At 34.5% G+C, this 27,134-nt stretch overlaps 1 protein-coding gene across 1 annotated transcript in view; it reads right to left on the reverse strand.

Moving 5' to 3' along the window:
* Hacl (2-hydroxyacyl-CoA lyase) overlaps positions 1 to 27,134 on the reverse strand; it is a 270,179-nt gene that overhangs the window by 86,360 nt on the left and 156,685 nt on the right. The window contains exons 12-13 of the mRNA XM_090403161.1: positions 20,233 to 20,286; positions 2,182 to 2,282 (exon numbers count right to left, since the gene is read on the reverse strand). Coding sequence (XP_090259287.1) covers positions 2,182 to 2,282; positions 20,233 to 20,286 — 155 coding nt within the window. The remainder of the gene's footprint in view (positions 1 to 2,181; positions 2,283 to 20,232; positions 20,287 to 27,134) is intronic.

Here is a 27,134-nt window from a genome sequence, read left to right on the forward strand (position 1 = left end):
GACATTATACAAGGATGACGGTTTGACCAGGAGGATGTTGAAATGCATGTACATGAATGCCAGAAGTATCAGAAATAAAGGAGAAGAGTTTTTTGTCAATAGTCACCTTGACTTGGCCAAAAATTACTGGCATCAGTAAGACTCTTGGTTGACAGGGAATGATATAGTTAGAATGTAATGGTACAGGAGGATGGATATTATTAATGATAAGTGAAGAACTTCAACCAACAAAAAAACAGAAGTTGAGGAGGACTGTAGATCTGAGGGAAATGGTTCATTTAAGGCTATCTGGTGTGAGATAGAGGCCAAGCCAATAGGACAAAATTTATTGCTGGTTGCTGCTACAGACCAGGGAAACTACAGGAACATGTGGATGCCACTGGTAGATTGGCACAATGAGTGTAGGTCAAGCAATCATAATCAGAGACAACCACGAGGATAGAGATTAGAAGGAAGAAAGGGTACATGGCAAGATGAAAATGGAATTGAGAGCAATGGATCTAGTAACTGCATCAGAAGATCATATAACTACAACAGCAACTCTACCTCCAAATGGGGAAAGTAGCCTTGCAGTCTTGTTCCAGGAAGTTGCTCAACATGTAGAATTCTCAGTCAAGAAAAGTTTTATGTGGAACTACAAATCTGGCAATTATGACAAACTTAGGTGGCAGCTTGGAGCAGTGCCATTAGCATAAGAAGCTACAAGGATTGAATGTCAGTAGTGCATGGGAAGTGGTCTGGGATTGTTTGAGAGAAGTAATATCACACTGAATACCCAGAATCGGGAGAATAAACTAAGTAAAGATTACGTAGATGAGTAGCAATATAAAGCAGGTGGTGCAAGAAAAAGAAAAGTATTGTGGAAGGAATATTAAAAAAGGTGATCAAGCATGCTCATGAGCAATAAAAAGTGCAGGCCGGAGGAGGGGAAGGTTTACTAGTATGGTAAGGAAGGTTAAATCAGATTATGAGAGAAATAACTAAGAGCAGGACAAAGTAAAGTCAAAAGAGTTTAGTTCACTATATAGCAATATGATATATAAGTGAAAGAAAAAAGTGACAGAAGCAGAAGAAATAGTTAAGCTACTTAGCAATCACTTTGCAAGTGTGTAACTACAAAGTAATTACTCTTATCAGTAACTACAAAGTCTCCATTAGGAGACTTTGTAGTTACTGATAAGAGTAATTACTTTGTAGTCTCCATTAGGAGACTTTGTAGTTAGTGATAAGACAGGCCAATGTAAAAAGTGAGATAAACAAATTGGAGTACTGAGCATAATGAAAAATATCAATAAGAACACAGCAGTGGGACTGGACAGTATGTCACCTCACGTGCTACAAGAATGTGCAAGAGAACTGGCAGTGCCTCTGATGAAGTTGTTTAATTTAAATCTCAGCTCTGGCAAAGGTTTAAAGGGAGTGAAAACAGGATAAGATAGTTCCCTGGGAACCAACCATAACAGTAGCCACTTCAGACCTCCAATAAGCAATGTGGTGGTATTTCACTAGGCAATGAACATCTATCATCTAGTGGATTTAATTGGCTATTCCTCCAACTAGGAAGGTATCCGTATAAAGTGGAAATCCCGACACCAGAGCTCCTTTGGTGAAAACAGACTACATCTTGAGAAGGCAGGGTTGACTTGAGAAGAAAAGGCTATGAGAAAGTTCTATTTGTATGTATACATTTTTATTCAAGAAGAATTATTTTTAGCAAAAATACTGACAGTTAAAGTTTTTTTTATAAAGGAGCAGAAATTGTTACTTTTTTTTCTTGTACCTCAGGTGTTTGAAAGCATGGATAAACCAATTATTTTTCCAGATTGCTAATAAATTTTACTGATTGCAAATCCTTAAATCTAAATCATTTTGTAAATGAATGCTTTCACTTTCCACAGTATTTGAAGGGACTTGTGAGATGTCCTTTTTTTTCTTCTCTTTTTCATGGCAGTATGAAAACCTATTTCATATTAAGTCTTATATATATGCATCCCATTAATGAGATGACTACAGCAATATCTTTCTCTATGGAATGGACACATATGATAGTTTTAATGAGCTACAGATATTTAAAGATTCATAGAACTAAAGAAATTTCTCTTTTCACGAGAAGGATATTACATTCATAGACTACAAAATATATATATTTTTGTGTGCACGTGCACACACACACACACACACCTGTGCCTAGGGAGATTATTAAGAAGCAGAGTACGCCCAATATCCATTGTATTAGCGCCTTCATTGACTATTATGGCATCCTTGGGTATCAGTTCGTGCACCTAAAAAAATAAAATATTTTTATTTTTCCGATTGTATGCAAAATGTTACATTAATGAAACAGTCAGCAAGTAATGACAGTAGGCAATAATGTATAGGATAGTTGTACAGCCACTCTCACTATAGCAAACTTGTAGGGATTCCAGGAATAGTATGTTATAATGGATAGTTTGCTATAATTAATTTCCTTTAGCATAGCATTATATCTATGGGGCTGTAGCTGGGAATCTTCAATTGTCTATTATAATGAACAAATCTGCTGCAGTAGTTTGGTATAATGAATGTTAATGGTGTGTGTGGACACACACACACACACACACACACACACACACACACACACACACACACACACACACACACACACACACACACACACACACAATGGGCTATTATAATATACAACAAAAAAAAAATCCTACTATTTAAATAAACAGGCCCCTGGTGACTAGTGTCATCATAAACTCGCATATCATATCATAAACCACACGCCGCTTTGCTTACCGAAGGCTTGAAGTTGCTGCTGTTTAGTCTCTAGAATAAGATCTCCGGTTTGCTCCCTTCTCTTTTCACATACATCTGATGACATTCTGGAAGGATGTCAACTGTACACTGCATATCAAATATACACTACAGAGAACAGGAAATTCCTCATCTGAGGGTATAGAAAAGCTCAACACAGGACTAAATGGAGGACTTTTTTTTTTTTTGGGAGGCCTTCATCCAGCAGCAGACAGAATATGCTGCTGATGATGACGTTACTAAATCCGATGGTAATGCAAATTATATCCAAGAACTTTGCGAAATAAAGAGGACATTAACTGTAAAAAGTATGAGAAAAGAGAGACCAGTAAGGGATAAAAGAAAATACACTGACAAAGGAAAAAGGCATAGAAAAAAGATGGATAGAACACTTTCAAGAAATACTGAACAGCAAAATCCCAATATAGGAAACTATATTCCCAGAAAATACAGAAATGGAAACATTAAATATAAACAAAGAGATAACAAAAGCAAAAATAAACTAAGTCAATAAAGAAACTCAGAAATGGCAAAAATGTAGGGATAGATAATATATAAGCAGAATTAAAGCAGACATATCTACAGAGATGCTGTATCCTCTTCTAAATGAAACATGGATAAAGGAAGAATGGCAGATGACTGGAATACAGGATTATTGGTGAAAATGCCACAGAAATTGAATATGACAGAATGCAAAAACTGGAGCTCGGTTAGTAAAATCTTCATTACAATAATATTACAAATAGTTTTCCGACCTAATAGATCATGCATAGACCAAATAATAGCTCTGAGAATAATTATTGAACAATCAATAAAATGGCAGAGCAGCCTGTATTTGGGATTCAATGACTGAAAGGCATTCGATAGCATAAACAGAGAAGTAATCTGGAAATTAATGAAATATTATAGCATACAAGAGAAAATAGCTAATATAGTAAAAGCAATGTATGACAATTATAAAACCAAGATGATATGTAATGGAAATTTAACTAAAATAAAATTAAAAACAACAAGCAGTGTAAGGCAAGGGTGCATACTCGCCCCAACAATCTTCTCAATAGTAATAGACTAAGTGATGAGAAATACAATAGATGAAAGCATTAATGTGCAATGGGAATGGACAAACAAATTAAATGATCTATATTTTGCTTATGACATATGTTTGCTATCTCAAAAGCACCAACCTGGAAGCCTCCAAGTTAGGCTTAAAAATAAACCAAAATAATGAAGATTGATCCCAAACAAAATCTAACACTCAAAATTATGGAAGAATCACTGGAACAGGTAAACACTTGTTTATCTAAGATCTGCGATGAGCACTGAAGGAGGAACAGAAAGGGTATGAAAAAAGAGTACAAAAAAGCTCGAATTGTTTTGAATACAATGAAACACATTGATAAGAAATAAATCTCAGGACAAAAATAAGACTCATCTACACAAATATAAAGACTAGTCTACTATGTGGATCTGAAACCCAGAGACTAATCAAAAGAAATTTACATACACTGCAGATTTACATAAATGGATGTCTTAGGAAGATAATGCCAAACAGAATTGCAAACAAGATATCAGAGGCCAAAACAAATCAATCTTACATCAAAAGAAATAATAAGAAGAAAATGGACGTGAAAATCAGAAACTCAGATAAGGATATAGCAAAGACAACCATGGAAAGGAACCCACAGGGATGCCATAAAATGAACTGGAGGAAAGAAATCAAAGCAGAGATGAGAGCTGAGAAAATCATGGACCAGGATTAAGAAAGAAACAATGAAGAATCTGATCTACAGTAATGATTAAGGCTTTATGCTCCACAGGAAGTGAAGAGGATAAAGCCTTAATCATTACTGTAGATCAGATTCAGATCAGATCATATATGGCTGGTTCAAACACATCAAATAAATAAAGCAGCTGATAAGGAAAAAATCTTCCGCTCACAAAAACAAATAACTATGAAAGAAAGAATTTTTTTTCGTCAAATTTTTCAAAAAACAAGAAAAATTATACCAAAACTGTCACGAAGCACATTTCCAGATCCATTTTAATTCATAACCTTAACAGACAACCTCGAAACATACATTGCTATCTCTGGGTGGAAACCATCATTGTCTAACATATCAGAAACATGCTAATTTATCAGCTTTTTTAAAAGCTAATTTTTATCTCGTATAACTACCAGTGCTGAAGTAAATACATTAGCTACATAGCTATGAGTGTGTTTATCAATCTACTTGTTAGACATCGTCATCAATTTCCTGATGTGTAACCCCAAGAGTTGTTCAGGTCACTATGACAGCACTACATGATCAAGTTTATATTAATAATCTCCTATCAACAATTTTCCTCCAAATCAATCTATTACTTGTGAGCACTCCAATATTGTTGTATCTAACATTTTGTGCTTCTAAGGCACTTCTAACCAAATTGATCTAACTCAATCTTGGTTCTTCCATTGGGTCTCTTACCTGCCATCATAGCATCACACACCTGTTTCGCTAACCTTTCATCACCCATTCTATTAAAGTGACCATATACCACCTTAGATTAGCTCTGATAACACATTCTAGAATGTTAATAATGTCAAGTTCCTTTCTAATACGATTCTGCCATTGAAGCTACTGGTTCTCTCCCCTAATTTTTCTCAGAACCCTCACATCTTTGGTCTCTAGTCTTTGATAAAGTGCTTTAGTTCTTACCCAACTCTCAGATCCATAACTTAAAACTGGCTTAAACACTGTCTTGTATACTGCAAGTTTGGTGTTGTGGGTAATTTCTCTCTCTTATTCCATATAAATTTATTCAGTTGGCTACCCACTATACCAGCTTTGCTTATTCTGTTGTCTATTTTCAGATTTAACCCACCATCTTCACTAAAAACTGTGCCTAAATAGTTGAAATGTTTTATTTGTTCTATGAAATCTCCATTCAGAATGCAGCTGAAGTTTTCTATGGCCCTGCCTGTTTTCATAGTTTTGGTCTTTTTATTGCTGATTTTCATTCCAAATTTCTTACAGCTGTTATTCAATTTAGTTAACGAATCCTGGAGACTTGAACTAGATGTGTTTAGGAGTACAACATTATCTGCATAAAGCAGAGCTAAGTTTGACATCTCCAATTCTAATATCAGGCTTGATGACACTTTTTTCATAATATGATCCATATAGATGATGAATAAGAGTGGAGATAATGTGAATCCTTGTCATACCCCTAATTTTACATCAAACCATCTTCCTGTATTTCCTTCAATTCTAATTGCTGATTGACAACTTAAATATAGACTATGTTTACTACAAAACTTAAGGCAGTGGTTCTTAACCTTTTTACTGGCCCGCATCCCAGTGAACTTCAATTTACATTCTCATACCCCTCCTTGAAAAATGTGTTTTTTTTTATTTGTTAGAAAATAAAATTTATTGCAAAACAATTTATTGAAAAATACCTATACATATATGTATCAACATAAAATCAAAATAACATCAATTTTTAGTGACAAATTTGTTCTTGCTTTTTCATAATAATATTTTGAAAGCGAGGTTCCTTTTTTGAAAGGGCTATGCGCATATCATCACTTGCATTTAAGCGATTTCGGGTTTTTGTTTTTATGTGCAAAGGTGATGATAATCTCATTTCACATAGATAGGTGGTAGCAAATGGTAGGAGTTTCTGCAATGCTGCCTTTGCCAGTTGTGGAAATGGTTCTGAGTACACCAGAATTGTTCTAAATCCAATTTTCGAATTCCATTTGAATACGTCCACTGGCTCACATTTCAATAAGATCGTCTTTTATTAAATTACCATCATTTATAGAATTAAGATCAAAAAGAAATGGATCCAGTATCCAGCTCTGCTCTTTGCCAATATCTCCCGTGGAAAAATATCCACGAAAAGAATCAATTGTTGCAAAGAAAAATTGTGATTTTTTTCGTTTCCAGAACAATTTCATCAAGCAAGGGAAAGTTTGCAAAATTACCATTTTCAACCCTGCTAAGCATATGTCCCTTGGAGAGCCACCTTATGTGGTTAGCACTGATTTCTTTGCGAAAAGCACGAAAGATACGATGATTAAACGCCCGTCCTCGAACATAATTTACTATGTTTACTGCTGTAGCTAAATATTTTTTAAAATTTTCTGGCAAAGTTTTTGATGCAAGTGCATGGCGGTGCAACATGCAATTACAATAACACGGTGCAACATGCAACGTGTTATTGTAACTTGCGGTACTTCTTTTTTGATATAGGCAAAAAAACCGGAATTATTGCCTGACATCGCAGGTGCACCATCAGTACATACAGATCTAATCACATCATTGGTAATTAATATTAATTAATATAAAAACATTAATTTTGTTTTTACTATCGGATTTTGTACCATTTGCAGATCCCATTTTAGGGCCAACTTCTTTTAAATTTCATTGTTTTCATGCGAATATTCATCTTCATTAAGACCAGTCTATGATCAGATTCACAGTCAGCATTGGGCATCACCTTTGAGTTCCATATTCCACTGAAGTAACGTTTACTGTCTACAATATAGTCTAATTGATTTTTGAATCTTCCATTCGGACTTTCCCATGTGTATCGTGCTATTGGATCCCATTTTAGGGCCATGTGTATCGTGCTATTGGATCCCATTTTAGGGCCAACTTCTTTTAAATTTCATTGTTTTCATGCGAATATTCATCTTCATTAAGACCAGTCTATGATCAGATTCACAGTCAGCATTGGGCATCACCTTTGAGTTCCATATTCCACTGAAGTAACGTTTACTGTCTACAATATAGTCTAATTGATTTTTGAATCTTCCATTCGGACTTTCCCATGTGTATCGTGCTATTGGTTTTTGCTCAAAATAAGGTGTTAGTTATGATGAGACTGTGCTTGTTACAAAAATCAATCAGCTTTTCTTTTCTCTCTCATTCTGAATTCCAAGTCCAAATAGACCCACGTGTGTAAATGTTCTCTCTAATCCAACTTTTGCATTCCAGTCACCCATAGCACAAATAACTATCTTTCTTGCCTCCTACTTCCTTTATACACCATTCTATTTCATCATACATGATATTTATTTCTGCTTCCTCATTCTGTTCTGTAGGAGAATATATTTGAATGATCAGCATATCTCTAGGTTTAGATTTCACTAGAATTGCCATTACTCTATCTGATTTTTTGATTATATGGATAAGGTTTTTATTAGTTTTCTTCTCTACAATAAACGCTACACCTCTTCTTGATATTTCACCACCTGATGTATAATATTTTATGTATCTTGCCATTTGGAAGTTTCGACTCAAAATCTGATGATCCTTTCCAATAAGTTTCACTTACTCCTAATATATAAATCTCTCTCATCACATTAGCCAATTTCCCATATTTATTCAATCCGCTTACATTCTTAGTAGCAATTTCTGCGTTGAATTTCTTTATAGCAGTCACGGACTGACGATACTGTAGGACCTGCTATATCACCCTGACACCACCGTTCCAGGCATATTGAGACTACCTGGGCTTTAATTCTTTTCTGTTTAGGCATGATGCTTTACATAGCGGGATTTTTTTTTTTTTATTATTCAATTTTTTTTTTTTTTTTTTTTTTTTTTTTTTTTACAGGATGGGCCACCAGAACCATCCAACCCCCAATATGAATGGAGGACCGCAGCTGTCATTGGTTAACTGGTCCCATGGACCTAGCCAGGAGACCTACAAAGTAGTGGAACCGATCATTCCCCCTCATCCACCACTGAGGGGATGCCCCGATGCGCTGTGACAGTCCAGCTCCCCCCTCTTACTTAACCAAAAATTCTCACTCATCATGATTAAACAGACAAGCACCTTTTTTTCAACCCTTGATTATCCACTCCATCTCAAAGTACATTTTATATGATTCTTTTAGTCACAAAGATGGTACTTGTGAATCTGCTACCTCAAACATCCCATGGAAGAGAAAGACAAACCTAGAATCCAATCTTTCTTATTAGAATTAGTTAAAAACATCTTTACCCTACTTTATTGCATTCGTTTTCTGTTTTCGTCAATCTTCAAAATTCTGATATCCACTCTGACCACACTGATTATTCATGTCTGAAGCTCGATTTTCTTGCAGAAAATTCAGGCTGTTTCAAAATAACCAATCAGAAATTCACTGTCTTAAAATACCATCTGTGAAGTCATTTCCTTGAAGATTTCAATACTCAAAACTCAAACACGCTTTCTTTCTCTTGCATTAACCATGCTAGAGAGAAATGCTGTTTTTGATGTTGTATAATAACCAAGAAGCTTCAGTAAAAACAGTCTGTAGAGAAACAGACAGTGTTTGAGTTAAAAAACGGGATGTGCAGAGTTGTATACTGTCACCCCATTTTTCTAATATATGGAGATTTGTGAAGAAGTTAGGAATGATACCACAAATGAAACCTGACAGATGTAAACATTAGCAAAATAGTGATTGCTTCTGGAATTTGGATGAATTTAAAACTGAGGGAGATTAAATAGAGGTGGTTGAAAGTCATGATTTACTGGGGTACAGAATAAGAAATGGTCAATGTGAAGATGAAATTAAAGGAAGGATAGTCATGGGGGAAAAAAAGCTATGTTAAACCTGACAAAAATTTTAAAATAATAGAGATGTTAGCAAGGTTATTAAAGTTAAAACTGTTAAAGCAATGGTATTTCCAGTAGTGATGTATGGATGTGAAAGCTGAATTATTAAGAAAGACAAAGTCAATTGATTCATTTGAATTATGGGTGTGGAGGAGACTATTAAGAATCCCATGGATTACAAAAGAATGACAAATAAGAAGTTTTAGAAAGTATAAAGACAGAATGCTCCTTGAAGGCAATGATTACTTAACAGAAGTTAATATACTTTGAACATATTATGCAAGCAGTTGAATCATTGGAAAAGTCAGTTATGTTGGGGAAGATTGAGAGCACGAGAAGGAGAGAGACAGCAAAAGAGTTGGATGGACAACATAAGGGAACTTGATAACTTAAACTCACAATTATTATTGAAGGAAAAGACAAAAGGCCTAGTGAGATCGGATTGTTCACAAAATCATCAAGATTCGAAAATGACTAGAAGGAACAATAATAAGCAACCTTAGACAAAATTCCTATCTAACATCAGATAATCTTCACCATCCTCTCGACAAATTAGACCAGTTTTCTTAACAGTTCCTTCTGAATATGATACAAATGTCAGCTCCTCTCTTGGCAAATGATATTATAATATTTTTCTTCCAACATATTTTTCTGTGGAATGTCCTTCACTCTGCCATTCTCAGTTTGATGTACCTGAGCATGACAATTGTGCGAAACAATGATCTCCTCATTATTATTGTCATCTTGACCAGTGGTTCCCAAAGTGGGTAGTACCTCACTCTTAGGGGTGCTGGAATGATCCAAGGGGATAGTAGTGGCCACATGAGCAAAAGGGAGCACTGAATTGAAGTAAGGGTCGGTGAAAGCATAAAGGACAAAAATAGGTACTGAAAAAAATTTATCATCAAATATTTTGATGATATAACTATTGTATAATGTAAGTAAAGGTTGTAATGGTTGCTTTATTTTCCAAGGAAATGTACAAAATGCAAGTTACAGCAGATTGGTGTTGAAGTCCAACGACAGATCTTAACAAGAAAAGTGTTGGTGCATGAGCGTGAACTTTCAAGTGATTGGGATTTTACAAGTCCAGTATGCATCGACAGGAACATGTGCATGTTATGACTTGTTCACTGTATAATACAGAAATACATGAGAAGTATGAAATCAGTTTTAGATTGTTTCTGAATTGTGTGACAAGCAGTTAGCAATTTGATGCAAGCAGTACATATTCAATACCTAGTTGGTACCTTACTTACATGGATTACACACAAAGCAAATTATTGTTGTTCCAATAAAACAGCAGGTTTCACATGAATATTTTTATACCTTTTCTTGTACGTGTAATTAGGTACGTGAGAAATTGCATTCTAGCAATTTTGTAAATATAACTTTTTTTTATATTTTTTTTTTTACAGGTATCATGGCTGAACCCAAGAAGAAACGTAGACATTATAATATAGAATATTTGAAATACGGCTCTATTCAGTTGCCTACAAACAAAACATTACCAATGTACTTGATTTGCCAAAAAGTTTTTTCAAATGAATTTATGAAGCCTTCAAGACTAGAAGAACATTTGACAAAAGTTCATGCTGATAAAAAAGATTAGGATTTATCGTATTTTAAAGCACTAGTTTTCAGCAGCATCCAAACTAGATGATGATAGGTTGCATGCCTCTTACAACATTTCCTTACTGATTGCTAAATCAGGAAAACAGCGTAATGTTGGTGAAGAACTAATTCTACTAGCTGTTAGTGAGGTCATACACTCTGTACTGCACAAGCCAGCGTCTGATATTATCAAGAAAATTCCTTTGAGCAATAATACAGTGCAATGAAGAATTGATGAAATGGCCCAGGATGTTGAAGACTCATTATGTGAGTATTTAAAAACAACCAAGCGCTCTATACAACTTGATGAGTCTACTTTATTAGGAAATGAAGCCTTACTTTTAACATATGTATGATACATAAAAGAAGAAAATATTTGCCAAGAATTACTTGCTAAAAATTTGCTGACACTAAAGGAGAATTGATATTTCATGCATTGAAAGAGTTTTTTAAAGAAAAGAAATCCCTCTGATTGATATCTTGTCAGTTGCTACCGATGGTGCTCCAGCGATGATAGCGTAAAAATAATCATATCTTCTTCTTCTAGCTTTACAACTCTTTATGAGTTTTAGCTTGTAGTGTAAAAATAAATCAGCTAACGCCTTTTTATTCCCGTATACGGGGAGTAAGGAGGCCATTTAGCCCAATCTAACTTTTGGAGATTGAGTGGGCAGTTCAATCTCCACTGGTACCAATCAGAGATAGATGGCCCAAGGCTATCACTAATTAAGCGGTACACAGTGAAGAGAGACGGCGCAAATGTGCCGCCATCTCGTGGTCCCTAACACAATATATTTAATGTCTGAAATAATGTGGGTTCTACGGTCGATTTTCTTGAGTTTACAGGATGAAAAACCCGAGTTTCCGGGAGAAAAAACCCGCTTGCCCGTGCCAGAGATCGACTAACTCGGGAACTGGTCGAAAAAAGGCTTAGAAAAATTTCCTCTAGTTGCCGACTAGACTCGAAACCAAGTCTTCCTTCGTGCGGCCAAGCGCAGTGGTGTGCAAACGCCACATCCACTGAGCTACACAGGCTCCGTGTAAAAATAATCATAATTTAAAATTATGAATGTTTACAAATTGTTTAACGTTAATATATAATTAGTTTTAGTTTCATAACACATATGTTGGCACTTGCGATGTACCTGTTATTGATATTATTATTGTCAAAATGAAATTTAAAACATCTGAAAAATTTATGTACTTACTAGATTTTGATAGTTGCGTCACTTTCAATTTTTTTATTGTAATGTAACATTGTTAAGTGTTGAGGTATTTGTTGTGTTTTGTAAAGACATTCTTGTAACGCTAACGGAGACAACATGTCAGCCATTATACACAACTGCGCTTGCCATTTACATGGAGTGTGTATACTTGCCGAGGAGATTGATAGATGATTGACAGCTGACAGTGTTTGGTATCTGAGTAATGAGAAAAACAAGAGAGCTAATGGAAGTTTTAAGAACGGAGGTAGGTGAATTTTGTTCTTAGGAAGTTTTTAATTCCACATGATGGTTGGGAGAATATTAATAAAAGATTCTGAAAAGGAATCATAGAACTGTGACTCTTTAAACTAGAGGAGTTGAGACTGTCAACAAGTATTTAGTAAATAAAAGAATGCAATAATAGAAGATATTGCAGTCGGCGTTCTAATTGAACGTTTGAGGAGACTATGAATGGAAAATTTCATCTTATGTCTTAAGGACACCGGATTACTATGGAAAAGAAATTGCCAAAATCTGAAACTGCAAAGTGGCTTAACATGAAGAGCTCTACTTAGATTTGTTGTTTATGAAGTAGTAGAAGAGACTTCTTTCTCTGGTACAAAAATTAGTAAATTGTGTGTCAAATAGTACTGCAAGAGGTAAGAATATTTATGCTTGGGAGACAGGAGGAATATTGTTGTATGCTGCATAAGGAAGATAAAAAAAATGATCCATGGAAAAGAAGAAAATTTTATAAATTTGGAAAGTGCCTAACAAAGAAACTGACTCTGATGAATATTTTTGTTGTGAAAACAAGGTGTTTAGTCTAGTAGATGTAATTAAGTATATGTCAAAATAATCCAATAAAAGAATGAGTCAGAGAATAAATGATTTTAATATTTTGGATAAGAAAATCTCTAAAGGAAGATTTATTTTAGAAAGTCTTGGATCCAGTTATTTTTGTAGTTATGTAATTTTATTTAAAGTGGATATATTGTTTTATTTTCATTAAATGTATGTATTTTTTTATTTGGTCTTGAGTCATTGATTTTCCAGATTTTAAAAGAAATAGTTAAAAGTCATTGCACCAATCGGAATTGAACCTTTGTGTAAATACTAAACACTTAGAGTAAAAAATCTAAACACTTAGAGATGAACCTTAATAAACAATCTCTAAACAGTAGGGCACTATTGCAGTTTTATTGCTAATTTCAAAGAGGCGGTGCCAAATGTATTCACTGTACACTGATTCATGTCAACATTTAGTTGCTAAATACCTGAGTGATTGCCTATACAGGTCATTACATTATGTAATTACAGCAGTCAACAAAATCAAAAGTCATTCATTGAATGACAAATTGCTTGGACAACTTTGTATTGAAAACGATGAAGAATTCAAATGCTTGTTGCCCCAAGCAGAAGTTCATTGGCTATCAAAGGTTGCCTGTTTGAATCGATTTTATAAACTCTTTGACTCAGTGCTACAGTTTTTAGAAAACAGAAATGATTATGAGCCAACTTCATGAATTTCAAAAGTGACAGCTTATTTGACAGACTTGTTTAACAAATTTAATGAAACAAATCTACAACTGAATTTAATAAAAACAAAAGCTGTTATTTCTGCATTTGTGTCAAAATGTGTCCTGTACAAATGAAACTTAGGAGAATTCAGCCAGTTTCGAAGTTTATCAACAATGGAAAAATGTGATGAAGACGTGCCCAGTTACTGTCAGCACTTGGAAGCTCCATTGTGATCTCAACCACAATCAAGAATCCCAAACAGAAAACAGGTCCAAAACCCAATTGGGTTTTAAACCTGTTTTCAAGTACAAACAGAAGAATCTTTACAATTACAAGAACTGATAGAAGTAACAACAAATAAGGAATTGAAATTAAAATTCAAAAACAGGTACCAACAGTTCTGTTTGCAAAAGCAGATGCCCATACTTTATCCTGGATTGTGGGCTGTAGTAAAAACGTTTTTAATCACATTTCCATCATCATATTTAGTGGAGCATGGGTTCAGTGCAGTCACAAATCTTTTAACTAAAAAAAGAAACAGTCTGCAAATAGCTGATCAATGATTTAAAAATGCTGCTAACAAAGATAGAGACAAATATCAATAAATCAGTAACAGCACACCAGGCTCATCCATCTCATTAGGATTGTTTTTAATATTACTGATCATTCTTTATTGTGTGATATTTACATATGTGCAATTTATGTTTGTTTTCTTAATTTTAATAGTGTTATTAAATTTTCAGCTCCAACTTGTGCCATGTTTATTTATTATGGAATTTATGTTTCTTTTGTCGATTTCAATAAATAGTTTTAAAATTTCAGTTCCAAGGTGTCTTATTTCCAAACTTTAAAAATCTCTACTAGATGTATAATAAAACGCAAATTTGTTTGTGTATCTATCTGTTTGTTCACTTAAAACTTGAGAACTGCTGATTTGATTTTCATATGATTTTCTTTCATATGTATCAGGTAGAGCTGGTCAGGTCTTAGAAGGTAGTTTTCAGGGGGATGTTGAATAAATTTTTTTGGAAAAGGGGGCAGTAAGCCAAATAAGTTTGGGAACCACTGATCTAGACTTATACAAAATCATGAGACTGTCATGGAAGGTCTGCTTAAAAAAAATCATTAACTGATTTCTCACTACCCTAAAAATTGTCTTCCAATCAATTTTTTTCATGTTTGGTGTTGAATGCCATTCCTTCCTTTTCTTGATAATTATTGCCTGAATACAACATTTTATACTTGTTATTTTGTAAGAAGTTACCTGTTTTTGTCCTCAGTTATGCCAATTATGTCCATGTGGTACTTTTGTAGTTCTTCTGCAACTTCGATTTCCTTTCCATGAATACTCCTTATGTTGATTTTTTCCCATCTTCAATTCTGATGTTGGGTTTGTTCTTCTTCTAGATGTTAAGTGAGTTAGTTCCAGTAACTGACTTTTTGCTGTTTGCCCTGGTTCTCTGACAAAAACAACAAGGGGGGGGGGGAGCATGTTTAACTAAGTAACACCCCAGCTGGCATGAAATATGTTGTATCATATGTATTTCTGGTTTAAGCCAATAGAGAGTACAATTCAATCACTAAGTCTAAAATTGCAAGTCCATCCTAATTTCTTCTGTACTTAGTGCATGCCTCAACAGGACACATCATGTGATTAGAGATTTGGACATTAGGTGACAAACCCCAGTCAGTTCTCCACATTCCTTAAATTTGATGTGGAGGTCTCCTCCCAGATATTTGGCTTTGACCTTTAAGTGATCCCGCTCCCAGTTATTTAGCTTTGATCCCTAAGTGACTAAGAGAAATGGTTGAGAAATCATGGAATTATAACTAGGATTTGTATTTAAGTTTTGTAGATTTGGAAAAGCCATATGACAAGGTGCAGACAGAAAAGGTGTTCTAAATGCTTCAGCTATATGGTGTAAATGGAAAATTATATCAAGCAATACCTACTCTATATTTGAGTTGTAAGTCAGCAGTTAGAACTGAAGGAGGTACAGGAAGATAGTTTGATGTTAAATCAGGTGTAAGACAAGGATGTACATTATCTTTACTGTTATTCATCATCTATGTGAATTCCATTATGAAAGAAAGTGTACTAAATTTTGCACTGATGGGTTCGAGGCTATCTGATGAAAAAGTATGTTGTTAGAAAGCTTCTGAAAGATCTGCAATGACTTATTGAGTGTTTTCTTAGATCAAATGGTGTGTTTTTAGTATATTATTGTAGTTTTTAAGTGTAATTATTGTACTACAGCATTTTATAACATAATTGCAGAAATATTATTAGTTTTTGCTACTCTTAAGAATGGCTCCGAAACTCATCACAGCATGGCAGTGTCTAAATCTCAAGTTATTACTAATGAGGAGAGCATTTGTCCTGATGAACACAAGTGTTGCTGCAGTGATGATAATTTATCATAATTATCTGAGGATAAACTGATATTAGAAATATCTCGATTAAAAGAAATCATTAGAAAATCAACCAGAGAATTAGAAAAAGTGGAAAAACATTTAACTAAACTTAGACAGGATAAGAAAAAGGATCAGAACAAGAACAGACAGGAAGGCAATGAACTTGGTAATCATAATTTTAATAACAACAAGGTAAGTCAGTTAAAATCTAAGAAAAAATAGGTTATGTGGCATGGTGATTCAATCTTAAAATTTGTGCTCGACGAGGGAGTCATCACTTCAAGTTTCCTGGAGGTGAAAATTAAAGATATGACAAATGTAATTAAAAAAAAGTAAAAGAGATGGTAGTTCCAGAAGGTACTAATAATTTAATTAGTGACAAACATAGGAAGAGAGAAGATATGAAAAGTCTGTTGGAAGAGGCAAGAAAGAAATGTAGGAGAGTAAAAATTCTAGGTTTGCTATCCAGATATGATAGTACCGAGTTAAGAATGTTGATGACAGCAAATGATTTCATGCGTAGGCTGTGTAGAAGAAATGGATGCGAGTTTTTAGATGTGTGGAGTGAGTCTGATAGCAGAAAAGACTTGTATAAGAAGGATGGCATTAGGAGCCTGGAAAAATTATGGTATGAGACCTAATGCAGAAAGTCTGGGAAACTAAATCAACAAGGGAGCAATGGAAAAAATGTGCGTAAAAGTTCAGTTATGGTATACATACATGATAAAGATATGAATGTCTTTGAGCATGGTTATGTATGTGGCGAAGGGGTGGAAAAATATGCTTTGGGTTTGGACCTTTAAAGTAAATCTGGGGAGGGAAAAGAAAAAGTTCTACAATAATGCCAAGTAGATTGCATATCAAATTATAAGAATAGGCTAAGTAGTAATTTATTATGTCTATATACAAATACTAGGAGCATTGGAAACTAAGGGGTGGAGTTTGTTGCTTTATTGAATATGATGTGGCTTAAGGTTGTTGCCATTAGTGAAACTTGGCTATCAGAATCGGATATGGTGACTGGGATCGAGAATAATGGTTATACTATTTTTAGAAATGACAGAAGAGATAGGAGAAGTATTTCTAATGATATCAGATGACTTAAGTCTAGTTAGGGTAGAAACAAATGAAACAATAATGGTAATACTGCCCATGTAGCACTGAGTTTGAGTCTATCTGGTGTGAAGTGGAAGCTAACAAAATGAAATATACGATGGGTGTTGCAACAGACCTGATGGCTAAGTTGCAGGGGATGAAGACATGCATCGCCAATTTAGCTTTATGGGTACCAAATGAGTGATCATTATAGGTGACTAATTTTCCAAACACTGATTGGGTAGATGAGAAATCTCATGATAGGAAAGAAGAGGAATTTATTGAATTGTTGCAAGACAACTTTCTCAAGCAGCATGCGAAAGAAGGAACTCGAGATCAGAGTGTTGGATTTGCTCATAGTGTCAGAAGGGGAGGGGCCTCTTAAGAATATGGCTATTTTACCACCAGTTGTTGACAGTGATCATGCTATGCTTTCTTGGGAAGTATCTAATTGTATTGATCCTCTGATTAGAATAGGTTACATGTTGAACTACAAAGCTGGAAATTATGATCAACCTAGGAGAAAATTATCTTTGGTCCCATAGTATCAGTTACCGAATGGGAAAAATGTCAGCAATGCATGGGAATCTATGAAAAAAGTGCTTAAATGAGGCAGTATTTGAATGTATCCCTAGTGTTAGAAGAATAAGTTGGGAGTGAAATGGATGTACAACCTTATTAAGCAAGAGATCCACAAGAAAATAATGATGTGGAAAGAATATCGTGAGAATAATAGTGAGAGGCATTATGAAATATATAAAGTTCAGACCAGAAAAGTAATGAATATTGTGTGGAAAGCCTAAATCAGAGTATGAAAAGAAATTGGCCATGCAAGCTAAAGGAAATCCAAAAGAATTTTATTGTTATGCTGCAAGCAAAAGAATGAACGTGAAAGAATAACTTTATTGAATGCAGATGGTACTCCAGTGTTAGAAGCTAATGAGATTGTTCAATTAATCAGTGCTCGCTTTGCTAAGATATATTAACAAGGTGTATGTAACATGGTGCACAGTGCTACTGCTACATTGGATTAAGAGTTAGAGGTTCATGGAAATGATGTTGAAGAGCTGTTGCATTACCTGGATAAGAATTTATAATAAGGACAGATGGAATACCAGCCCATTTGCTAAAGGAATGTTCAGCTAAATTTGTTAGGCCTTTCACATGTTTGTATAATTTTAGTCTCAGCTGGAAGGAATGTATGATAGTTCCATTGTACAAGGGTGTGTGTTCAGGAGTGCAAAACCGATGCACTCCTGAACACATCCAGTGGAAGTCTCCAGGATATTCCAACTAAACTGAATAACAGCTGTAACAACTTTGGAATGAAAATCAACAATAAACAGACCAAAACTATGAAAATAGGCAGGAAAATTGAAAACTTCAGCTGTATTCTGAATGGGGAGACTATAGAACAAGTAAAATATTTCATCTATTTTGGCACAGTTTTTAATAAAGATGGCAAGTTAAATCTGGAAATAGAAAACAGAATATGCAAAACCAGTATGGTGGGGAGCCAGGTGAATAAATGTATATGGAACTTATTAATTTCAGAGAGAAATTAACCAAAACACTAAACTAGCAGTAGATAAAACAATGTTCAAACCAGTTTTAAGTTATCAATCTGAGAGTTGGCTTAGAAATAAAGCACTTTATTTAAGATTAGAGACAATGATATGAGAGTTCTTAGAAAAAGGAGGTACTTGAACAGGTGGCATCAATGGCAAAATCATATTAAAAATGAAGACATTACAAAGGAACTTGGCATTGTTTGCATTCAAAAATGTGTGAACAGGGCTAAAGCTATGATAGTATGGTCACTTCAACAGAATCGAGAGGAAAGGTTAGGAAAAAAGGTGTTTGCTGGCAAGATGCCAGGAAAAAGATCCAGTCAAAGACCAAGATCCAAGCGAATTGAATCAGAAGTACCTTAGAAGAACAAAATGTTGGATATGTCTTGGAGTACTGACAAGTAATAGACTAATTTGGAGGAAAATTGTTGATAGGAGATTATTAATATTGCAAACTTAATCAAGTAGTGCTATCATAGTAGCCTGAGGGTACATATCAGGAAATTAATGATGATGATTAGTAAAGATTGAAAATTAATACGGAAATAGCAGAATTAGCAAAGTTGGTATGGTAGCAAGTCGACTGAATAAATTTATATGGAATAAGAAAGAAATTAGTCAAAACACCAAATTAGCAGTATACAAGAGAGTGTTCAAACTAATTTTATATTATGGATCTGAGTTGTGTAGGAAATAACTCTTTATCTAATGTACTTCATATTGTATCAATCCATAGATCTTGTTCTTCCTCTGGGTCTTTTTTTTTTTGCTGAAAAATTTATTAATTTCATTTTAATTTCATTTTTGCATAGCATTGTACCTATGGATGAGAGGCCTTTGAGATTTTTTGCAAGTCTCTTATAACAGTATTTGCTATGAAGAAAATAGAATATGCATGCACACACGTATGTATATATTTACATGCAATGAGAATGCTCTTTACTCTTGGATTGAAGAAGTTAAAGAAGATAACTACAGTAATGCTTAAATACATAAATGCAGATGAGCTGCAGATTGTTTTGATGAGTGAGCACCTCCACAGAACAGTTGTTAGGATGACATAACATTTGTCTTTCATTTGGAAAGATCTGAATTCAAATTTCATAACATGAAAATCATTTACACGGGTTTTAAAACTGATGATGGGTTATCCAGTCTCATATAAAGGTGGAATGATTTTATCACTTTGAAATTCAGGTTTTTAAATGAACAAAAAAGGCTAACTGCCAGAAAGCATATGCCATTAACAAACATATACTGACTAAAGCTGTGAAGCCTTAGTTGTTCTATCCAAAATTACAACCACAACAAATAATCCTATTACTAAATAACACTAATTCCATTTCAGTTGGCAATGAATAATACTAAATATACATAAATATACTTAAGCACACTCAAACATCTACAGTACCTACCTGATGAAGAACTGCATGATAGTTAAGTGGAAGAGAAACATCATTTCTCATTTCCTATAATAAGAAAGATGCATAGTGTCAAGTATCTTAAAAACTGAACTTCATCAAAATATAAACTAAGAAAAGCAGCAACTATTTAAGGAGAATTTTTAATGAACACCAACAAATTTACACACCAACTGCTTGTTGAATAATATTGTATGCATTTTGAATATTAAACATTTAGTTATTTTCTTGCAAACTATAAAAAAATAACAAAAACTTATTAAAACAGTTAAAAACTCAAAACTTATATGAAGTTTCATAAAAATACGAAGGCCAACTTTGTTTTTATAGTAAACCATACTGTTTGATGATAGAGTGTCCACAGATTATTACAAGTTTTTCCACATGGTTATATTATAAATTAAAGATGCCAAGAAATTATATTCTCAACAGTCTCATCTATGGTCTCATCAGCAGGAGCCAGACCTTCTTGCTATCACTTCTGGGTCTGACTCCCACTGATGAGACCTTAATAAGAGGTCAAAACTAGTCTGGGTAGTAACCATTCCCATAATGCATGGCATTATACATGTCTGTAAGCTATGTGCATTGCATTATAGGATACTAAGGCAATTGATGTGAAGTCATTAGCCTCTATATATGAGCTGCCCAATCATGAAGTTATTTCACACACAAACTTTGTTTGCTTACATTTGGATAAAGGATGAAACCAAGAATATAAGAAATTATATACTTGGCATCTTTAATTTATAAGTTACCGATTGTGTGGTTATTCAGTTATTTATTACTCTTGAAAGTCAGTATGTTATTACTATGTTCCCTCCATATTTCACCTTGCTTTACACTGAGTCCTAGACCTTCTGTAAGTATATATACAGAGGCATATTTACATCTATAGGATTCAAAGTGTTAAAGAAGCAGACACGATATGAGCATGCATTTGTGGGTGCGTAGTTGTGAAAAATCAGTATGGCTGCAACCAAAAACATTACTGCAAATAGCATTATGTGAAGCTCAGGGAGTCATGGAAGAGATTAAATGGTTCTGCCAATTTAAGACAAACATGTGCTAAAAATTATGGTATTCTGGGTGCTTTTCCAGTATAATGTAAGAATTTTTCATCTAATTTTTGCTAGAAACAAAAAGAAAATGTTAAGTGCATAATTTAGTGACAGAAGGTTGACATTTGTGAAATATCTAGCAAGACATCTCTTATGGTACATGTCAGGCCATTTTAATCAAATTATCAAATTATATTTTAATCAGGTGGCACATTCAGCATTAAATGCCTGCCATCTAAGAAGATGAGCAGTCATACAATTCTAGCCAATGCAATAAAACACCACATTATACATCTTTCAAGAGCCAAAAATATCTTTAAGACCACACAGAAATTCAAAATATGCACATTTTGTATTTACTAACAATTATTTAGGTTGGAACTGAGTTTCATCAGAAAACTATACATGGTGAATAAGTTTTGTGTTGTCTTCCAAATACTGAAAAAATAATTTTGTAAGTGCTTGTTGCATCTGAATTTTATGGAAAAACATTCTTAAGATTATTATTATTATTTTTTAATCATAATAGGTAAAGTGATTTTTAATTTATTTTTTAAAAAATATTTTTAAACCAAATTCTTGCAACTGCTATTATACAGATTTTATTTTCTTGGACCAGTAGTCACTGTTTGAATAATCTTCTTTCCTGTAGATAGTTTTCAGTATTGAGACCACATATGAATATAAAGAGTTTATTAAAAATAAACAAATTAAAAAACCTGACAAGTTTCATGCATCGTAAGACTTACATCATCAGGGATAATAGTACATAAAAGTTTTACACAACAGAAGCTTATAAGCTTTTGTGTAAAACTTATGTACCATTACCCCTGATAACGTAAGACTTATGATGCATGAAACTTGTCGGGTTTTTTTAATTTGTTCATTTTTAATAAACCCTTTATATTAATATGTGGTGTCAATACCAAAAACTACCTACAGAACTGCTTAACCACAAAAATTTACATTTAAATTTTCTTTCCTGTTGTCATAACTGGTCTTTTTAAAATTTTTTTGCTCTCTCAATTATTGTCTTTTTTCTGTAGTCAAATTTTATACTAAATCCACACGGCACTAGAATAATACTGAGAGTTTCAAAAAAGCATTCGCTCAGTAGTTTTCTTGGTGAATATTCTACTATGGGCATACTAAGAAGTAAGAAATTTCTCAAAACTCACTTGTTTTATAATACCAAATTCAGGAGAGAAATACTTCTACCTTAGTAAACATAAGTGCCACTATGCTAGACTAAGAAAAGTGCAGTTTCCAGAAATACTTCCTCTCTCACATTGAAAAATAATTTCTTTCCAAACATCACACATTTGCTCATGTTCAGCATATGCTGAACATGAGCAAATGTTCAACAATTCAAAGCAAAGTTTAAGTTTGGCCACCGCAAACATAGATGCGTGAACTGGTGCTTCATTGCAGTTAAACAGCACCTTTTTCTTGGCTTTTTCTCGTGAAATTCTTTATGTAATTGTTGTAGAAAGTTAGCATAGTACTATCCGTTTACAGTTTAGCTCTTTGGAAGAAAACTTATTACTATTATTATCCCTTGGAATCCCCTGATGCCATGACATTCTTAGCCAACTAATTGAAATGCCATAGGCTTCAGATATGTTGATTTGGAATATGTCCATTGTTCTTTCATTCTCTGGTTTGTAGTGGTGGATCCAAATCTCATCAGTAGTCACAAATCACCCCAGAAAATTAGATGGATACTTTGCAAAATGTTCCAAATATTTTTTCAAACTTTGACATTAAGCATTGTTCTGGTGTCAGTAAATGTAATATCCATCTTGCAGGCATATTTGACATACCCAATTATTGGGTTAGGACACCCATTCAGTTGACCCATAGCCTCAGCAATATCATGCACTTTAATTAGTAATTCTCTCTACAGCCTAGTATTTATATTTATTTATTTATATTTATTATTTTTAATTATAGTTTCTTCATTTGTTGCTTTAGATTGTCTTCCAGGCGCTCTGTCATGTTTGAATAAAACTGACAATTTTTTCACTACTGGAAATGAGGGAGCATTATTACAATTCAAAGAAAGAAAGAAAAAAAAAAAAAAAAACCACAAACCAAATTATCACAAATTTGAAAATTTTACTGTATAATGAATCATAACTTGTAGCAAGATATGCAATGTCATCCAAATCTTAAGGTATATAAGAGTTCTTCTATAACATTAGAAAAGTGGGCAAAATGAAAACAAGGCAGGAAGGAAGGAGAGAGGAGCTATGACTTATGAAGTTTAAGTCATTGTGGTTTATGTAAATATTCTGTGAACTTATGTGATGCTTATAGTTAATCAAAGAAGTCATGTAGGACTCTAGAAATTCTAGAAGTTATTTACAGATAATGCAGATAAAAGATTCATATCTAGATTACCATGAAGTTCTCAGATGTGTTCAGTAAGCACTAAGTCACATTTGAACCTAACTATGTTATGTGATTGTTCTGGTGTATGCAAAAAATGAGTTTTCTTTACTGATATAAAATTGTTAATGTTATCTATTACATAGTCTTTCCTATAATCCATGGTGATACCTTAATGAATATTGTGTTGAAAGAGGGAATAACAATTACGCATCATAATCAGTGATGAGTTTCCCTGGTTTCCTTCAACTCAGTTCACCATTATGAGGCATTCAACCCCATAAAAGAATTACAACAAGCATATTCCCACAAAGAATTACCCATATTGGTTTTAATTTCAGTTGGAGTGTTAACTTCCTTTATGAAATTGATATTTTTCATACATCCATATCAAATATTATTAGTTTAAAGAGAGACCTCCAGGGAGTCAGACTCATCAATCAAGGGAGGCCACGTACTGAGAGAAAAATCTAGCATTCACTCCCTTCTTAGCGGCTTCCATTCCCAGCTTCCAAGGATGCCCTCTCATCCTTTCCCCACCTTAAATAAACTGAAAAATTCCATCAATTGAAATCCTGAATGATCCTTTCAGAAGTTTGTAAGTCTCAATCATATCTCCCCTTTCTGCTATTTGCTAATGTCTGCAGTCTATAAATTCTCAATCTGTCTTCATAATCAATATTCCACAATCCTGATATCATTTTTAACACTCTCAGTTGTACTCTCTCCTATATATCAGAATCACAACAGAGACCAGACCTGCGCACAATAGTCCAAGTGAGGTCTTTACAAGGCCTTGAAATATCATCCTTATAACATCCTTATCTTTACAGTGAATGTTTGTTTCAGCATTGCAAAATATCTTTTGAGTTGTATTTGCAATCTTTACCAAATGGCCCCTGAACTTCAACTTCCAATCTATTAACACTCTAAGATCCATAACCTCATCAGTTTCTTCTAGCGTAATCCCACCAATATAATGACATTGGATATCTAATCACGCCGAAGTGAATGACTTTACATTTACTAACATTGAACTGACATCCATTTTCCCATGCCCACAATTGCAGCTTATTCTGTAAGTACTGCATATCAGCAGCATTCCTGATTACTCTACCTATCTTTGCATCATCAGCAAATAGCTGTATCGCTTGTCAAATCCTCCCCAATATCATTAATGTATACACTGAATAACAGTGGACCAAGCACTGATCCTTGTGTGGTATACCACTTGTTACCTTAAATTTTACAGACTTACACCCCCCCCCCCCCCCGTATACCACTTTTTGACATCTGTCAGTCAGCCATCCTCTTATCATGCTAATATTCTATAACCCAAACCCATTTTCTTCAATTTATGCAACAGTCTACCATGCTATATTCTGTCAAAAGCCTTAGCAAAATCCAAAAGTATCATGGTGTATCCATTCCCCTTGTCTAGTTCAAGTAACATTGTTATAGAATGTGAGCAAGTTGCTAAAACATGACCTTCCCTTAGTAAACCCATGTTGTTCATGTGTCAAAGTAGATATTCACTGTCAAACCATTTCTGAATGCGAGCCCTAACCAATTTTTCCAAAATCTTCACCACTACTCCTGAGATATTAATTGGTTGATAGTGGGATACATCGGTCTTTGCACCACCCTTGTGCAATGGAATTACCATACATTCCTTCCATTCCTGCAGAATCTTCCATGTTCTGAGACTCATATTAAACAGCCTGGTCAAAGAAATGGCCAGTTCAGGGACTGATGGGATATCACATGTGCTGATATCCCATCAGTCCCTATTGTTATTGGGACTGATGGGATATCAGCACATGTGACATTCTTATTCAATTTGTACAACAGCTCTAATACCTCATCCTCATACACTTGCATTTCTTTATCTAGTGAAGAGGTAACAGTGAGCGCAATGTTGCATACACCAAGTTGATAGCTTTTAACAAAATGGGCACTCATTAACTGAACAACCTCTTCTGCATCTGTAACCCTCACGCCATCTGGATTTAGAAGAGTTATTCTTTCATATTTATTCTTACTTTTACTTGCAGCATATCGATTGAATTCTTGTGAGTTGTCTTTAGCAGGCAGAGTCAGTTTCTTTTCATACTCAGGCTCATGTAGTAGTTGTGATTATTCTAGCCTGCTGCTTATAACGTTTATAATGGACATCATCCTTATGCACACGGTATTCCTTCGACATTGTCCTTTTCTTACGAATTTCTTGCTCAATAAGATTACACATCCATTTGACTCCTACTCTATTTACTGTATGAACTCTCAGGACACATTCTGATATCCCATCATTTAAGTGTTGTTTAAATGCTTCCCATGCACTGTCAATATTCTTTCCATCCAGCAACCGATCCCATTCCACTGAACTCAGTATACTCCTCAGTTGGTCATAATATCCTGCTTCGTAGCTCAGCATGTAACCTTTTCTGAATGGAACATTCATAAACTTAGTCACTTCCTAAGTCAGTACCGCATATCAATGCCACCAACCGGAGGCAAAATAGCTACATCTTTAACTGAGCCCCCCCCCGATGCTATAATCAGATCTAACACTCTCTGACCACGAGTTCCTTCTGTCACATGCTGCTTGAGGAAATTGTCCTGCAACAGCTCAATAAATGCATTTTCATTCTTTTCATGAGATTCTACTGCTACCTAATCAATATTTAGATAATTAAAGTCTCCCATTCTTTTCAAGATCATCTTTTCTATTTGGTGATACATTTCTTCATCACCACTAGCAACCGATCCACCAGGTCTGTAACACCCCCACTATGTATCCGATCTTGTTAGATTCCACCTCACACCAGATGGCTTCAAACTTACTGCTACATGAAATAGTTAGTAGTAGTACTACAATCATAGGTCTCAACTCTAACTGGATTCAAGTCATTCGATATCATTAGCATTATGCCTCCCCCCCCTCCTCTCTATCCTTCCTAAAAATACTGTACCCTTGACACTCGATGATAGCCAAGTCTCACTAATACCTACAAATCTGAAGTTGCAACATATTGACTAAGGCAACAAACTGTATCCCTTTGATTCTGATACTCCTAGCATTTGTCTACAGACATAATAATCTACTAGCTTGTTCTTTTGTATTGTCTTGTCTGCAGTTTGCCTGACATAGTTGGACAACTTGCAGATCTCTATTCTTCTCTAATGCCTTACACATGTAGACATCTTTGCACACAAACCTGAAATCGTTCTCTCCTCTTCAACATTTCCATGACAAAGCCCATTCCCGTCATTAAAACAGTTATATAACATTGTCGCACTTACACTCACATTCATATCATTTCTCCCTTTGTAATTCAGTTTCCCTGATTCTCTGTGTTAGGTTTCATGCCAGTTATTAGCTTTTCTAGACTCCTGATACCAAAACACATTCAGGTGTAGGCCATCCCTCTTATACAAATCCTC

The sequence above is a fragment of the Typopeltis vanoorti genome, chromosome 13, assembly GCF_054136105.1.
Source record: "Typopeltis vanoorti isolate ZY-2024b chromosome 13, IOZ_Tvanoo_1.0, whole genome shotgun sequence".
Classification (NCBI taxonomy): Eukaryota; Metazoa; Arthropoda; class Arachnida; order Uropygi; family Thelyphonidae; genus Typopeltis; species Typopeltis vanoorti.